We start from the raw sequence: 4,310 nt of genomic DNA on the forward strand, positions 1-4,310 counted from the left end.
CCCAGGAGAGCAGGGCCCGGCAGGCATGGCTGCACTTCCAGGGGCACCAGTTGGGTGTGAGGGACTTGCCGTGCCCAGCGACGTCTTGGCTGGCTAATTACTCCCTCTGTCCCCGAGGAGGGCCCCTGAAAGTCCCCGAGGAGGTGACACCTGCCATACTCAGTCCCTTACCTGTGAGGTGGGGTCGTGGTGCTGCGGGGAGAGGTGCTGGCCTCAGACTCCAGGAGCCAGCCAGGGAGGTGGGGGCGTCGGGGTGGTCAGGTCTCCGCGCGTCATTGCGGTCTCATCGGACGACCTGTCGATGTCTCCGCTCACGGCAGCTGTCTCCCCGCTCCTTCCTCTGGGGCTTGTTTTCCAAACAATTTGCTTAATGTGATTCCCAGCCAAGTTGAACATGAGTAATCGTGTTTACCCTGCGAGTGGGGTAATCCCGCGCCTCCTGGGGCAGGCGGGGCCCGGGGGAGGAAGGGCCCGGCTGTCCGATTAATTGCCCGCATCCTTCCTTCTGCGCCCGCAGAGAGGACAGTCCCCTGCCCTCGGTGGCGATGGAGCCGCTGTTCCCCACCTCCAGACCAGCCGGCTGGAATGCCTCAGCGGCCACCACCGGCGGCGGCGGCGGCGGCGGGGAGAACGGGACGATGGCGGGGCCGGCATCCTCGCCGGGGGCCCGAGCGGTGGCGGTGCCGGTGCTCTACCTGCTGGTGTGCGTGGTGGGGCTGGGCGGCAACGCGCTGGTCATCTACGTGGTGCTGCGCCACGCCAAGATGAAGACCGTCACCAACATCTACATCCTCAACCTGGCGGTGGCCGACGTGCTCCTCCTGCTGGGGCTGCCCTTCCTGGCCACGCAGAACGCCGTCTCCTACTGGCCCTTCGGCCCCGTGCTGTGCCGCCTGGTCATGACGCTGGACGGCATCAACCAGTTCACCAGCATCTTCTGCCTGACCATCATGAGCGTGGACCGCTACCTGGCCGTTGTCCACCCCATCCGCTCCGCGCAGTGGCGCCGCCCACGGGTGGCCAAGCTGGCCAGCGCCGCGGTCTGGGCCTTCTCGCTGCTCATGTCTCTGCCCCTGGTGGTCTTCGCGGACATCCAGGAGGGCTGGGACACCTGCAACCTCAGCTGGCCGGAGCCCGTGGGCCTGTGGGGCGCCGTCTTCATCATCTACACGTCCGTCCTGGGCTTCTTCGGGCCACTGCTGGTCATCTGCCTGTGCTACCTGCTCATCGTGGTGAAGGTGAAGGCGTCCGGCGTGCGCGTGGGCTCCACGCGGCGGCGCTCGGAGCGCAAGGTGACACGCATGGTGGTGGTGGTGGTGCTGGTATTCGTGGGCTGCTGGCTGCCCTTCTTCATCATCAACATCGTCAACCTGGCCATCGTCCTGCCCGAGGAGCCCGCCGCCGCGGGTGTCTACTTCTTCGTGGTCATCCTGTCCTACGCCAACAGCTGTGCCAACCCTGTGCTCTATGGCTTCCTCTCTGACAACTTCCGCCAGAGCTTCCGGAAGGTTCTGTGCTTCCGGAAGGGCTATGGCACCGAGGACGTGGATGCCACAGAGCCACGGCCCGACAAGAGCAGCCGGCTGCAGGAGGCCACGCTGGCTGCATGCAGCTCAGAGGCCAACGGGCTCATGCAGACCAGTAGGTTGTGAGGGGTGCCGATGGGCCACGCCCGGCAGCCCTTGCCCCGCCCGGTCTGGGTTTCCTGCTGGGCCAAGCCCTTCCCTGAGATTCGGGGACCTGCTGAGGTTGCTCCCCAGCAGCCCGAATACTCTCCGTGGTGTGAGGGCAGCTGTCTGGAATGAGGCTGTGGCTGGTCCTGCCGTGACAAGCTGCCACTCCACCTGTCTGTTCTTGTTGGGCAAGCTGGGGTTACGGGGCCTTAGGGGGTGGGTGGGAGAGGCCCAGGGGTTCCAGGCAATGGTCAGGGCATCTCGACCCTCTGGTCCTGCCCCAGCCTGTGTCAGCCTCCCAGGCCAGGGGAGTGGTCATTAGTGTGAGCGGGTGACCACCCTCCAGCCTCCACCCTCTTGTCAGCCCAGTACCACCTGGTCAGCCGCCTGGTCAGCGTCAAGTGCTACACCCTGAAGTTAAACTCCGATGTGCTGGTTTCTGGCCTGCGCCCCCTGGCTCCCGGCACCTGGGAGCTGGTTGACTTTGGACATGGCAGGTGTGAAGAACAGAAGCTGCAAATGCCCCAGGGCAGTGGCAAAGGGTGATGGGTGCCAGAGGAGACTCGGCAGCTGGCCCACCTCTGCTGCTGCACCTCCCTTCCTGCTACCCACAGTCCCCAGGGGGCAGCGAGGGGCGGAGCCATGGCTTCCATGGTGGGGTTGGGTGGGGAAGGCAGCAAGTACAGAGGGAGAGGGAGGAGCCGAGGTTGGGGGTGGACTGTCAGCCCCAGGTTTCTGGGTTTGTGGGTGGGGGCACAGGTGTCCAGAGGGGCTCAGTGCAGGGGGCCTAGGTCACTGGGAGGGGCTGTCCCGGGAGGGGCCAGTGAGGACATGGAACCTATAGCTCTCTCTTCTGCTCACCCAGGGGCTTTGGGCTGGAGAGGGAGGGGGATGAACGCAGAAGAGGAGGAATATCCAGACAGCAGTGCGGGGAGCGGCCTCTCAGTGCAAATAGCAGCCGGCCTAGAAAGGCTGTGTGGGCAGATGCAAATGCCAGCAAATGCCAGGCCCCTGAGGAATTCCGCATCCCCCAGACCAGAGTGGTCCCACCTACCCTCCAGAAATACCAGCAATTCCCCCTACTCCAGGCCCACACCCGGGTCCCAGAGATGACTGCCCGCGCCTTGCTGGGGTCCTGGAGCCGTTGGCCTCTATCCAAGGCTGGAAGGAAAAGGACCAGGGTACAGGGCTGACTCCACCAGCAGACCCCCTGCCTGGGACAGCCCTGGCCGGTGCCACCTCACCTGAGCTTCTGTCTGCCCAGAGCAGAAACCCAACCTCAGGAGGGCACAAGGGGCAGGTGTGGGGGAGGGCTGTGCTGGGCAGAGAAAGGCCAGTCAGCACTGCTGGGCCTCGCCACCGACCCCGCTGATCCCAGACGGAGGCCAAACCCTGGAAACACGGCGGTGTAACGAGGGCGCTCGTGTTTGACAACCACTCTCCTGAATAAATTAGAGAATAAAGGTTTGACTCTTTCCCAAAGCAAATATTGTCCCCGGAGCCAAGAAGCCAATGCAAATCAGAGCTCGTGGACAGGAGGAGGCAGGACCGGGGTGGGCGAACACCAGCTAGAAGTGATCAGTGGGCACTTAGATGATGCCATAGTGGAAGGTGCAAACAATAGGGATGAAAAGAATTGATGGGCCTTTGCCTTGGGCTGGGCAGGGGCAGCCCCTCTCACCTCCTGGGAGGGGCAGGATCTGAATTCGGCCTCTAAGCATGGGGGTGGGGGTCAGCTCCTTCCGTGGTTGTTGGGTGTGGGGACCTGGCTGCCTTGAGGGACCCAGGCTGTCTCCACCACCCCTGGGCTCAGTGCCAAGGAGTGGGGGTGGCTCCTCCATGTGGGGTCCACAGAGGCTGGGATTGGAATCACTGGGAGCTGGTGGCCAAACCCACCATCACCCACTCTAGGGACCAGCATTCCAGGGAGGGGTGGGTGGCCCAGGAGAAACTGAGGCCAGCCCTACCTGCTGTCCCCACCCCAGGATCAGGCCTCCCTGGGATCAAAATGACTTTGGCAGTGAGCAGATGGCTCGGAAATCTTGCCCAGATCAATTTCCCCCAATTGATTCAACTGCATGAGCTCCCTCCCCAAGGCCATGCCAGCTGAGAGTACCATGTGGGGTGTACAGATGCCAGCAGCACCCTGATCTGTTCCTGCCTGAGAGGGGGGTGAGTGTGTGCCTGTGTGTGTATGTGTGTGTGGTGCCTGGGGCCTGATGGACCCACCCAGTGTGGGGGAGCCTGTGGGATGTTCCAGGGGATTCCGGGCAGCCTGTGGACCTGGGTCTGTGGGAGTGAGAAGAGGCTTGGCTAGTGTGGACAGCTGCCGATGCCTGGGTGAGGGTGAGCCACTGAGCAGGCGGGAATGAGGACCCTCCCCCAGGGCCTGCGAGGGGCAGAGCAGGAGTGTCCCAAGAGGAGCATGCGCCCTGGGAGCCAGGGGGAGCCCTGCTGCCCTCCCACACCAGCACAGGCTGGGGACAGAGCCACACTGCTTGCAGGTCCTGGCCCAGCCCTGAGTGGGGTGGGGTGACACAGAGCACATACCCTCTGGGGAGGGTGACCTGTTTTATGGGCTCTCTCTCTGCATCGATGGGTTTTATTGGCCAATGGGCTCCAGTGGCTTCCACAATG

The 4,310-nt window shown here is 63.5% G+C and overlaps 1 protein-coding gene across 1 annotated transcript; it reads left to right on the top strand.

Annotated features, from left to right (window-relative positions):
* Window positions 1-522: 522 nt before the first annotated feature.
* SSTR5 (somatostatin receptor 5) lies at window positions 523-1,652 on the top strand. Its single transcript, XM_054714221.1, has one exon. It carries the CDS (start codon window positions 546-548, stop codon window positions 1,650-1,652), a length of 1,107 nt encoding a protein of 368 aa, XP_054570196.1. The 5' UTR covers window positions 523-545.
* The last annotated feature ends 2,658 nt before the right edge of the window (window positions 1,653-4,310 follow it).

The sequence above is a fragment of the Eptesicus fuscus genome, chromosome 4, assembly GCF_027574615.1.
Source record: "Eptesicus fuscus isolate TK198812 chromosome 4, DD_ASM_mEF_20220401, whole genome shotgun sequence".
Classification (NCBI taxonomy): domain Eukaryota; kingdom Metazoa; phylum Chordata; class Mammalia; order Chiroptera; family Vespertilionidae; genus Eptesicus; species Eptesicus fuscus.

Excerpts from the sequence above, each read along its gene's own strand:
- SSTR5 (XM_054714221.1), top strand. The coding sequence starts at position 546 with ATGGAGCCGCTGTTCCCCACCTCCAGACCAGCCGGCTGGAATGCCTCA.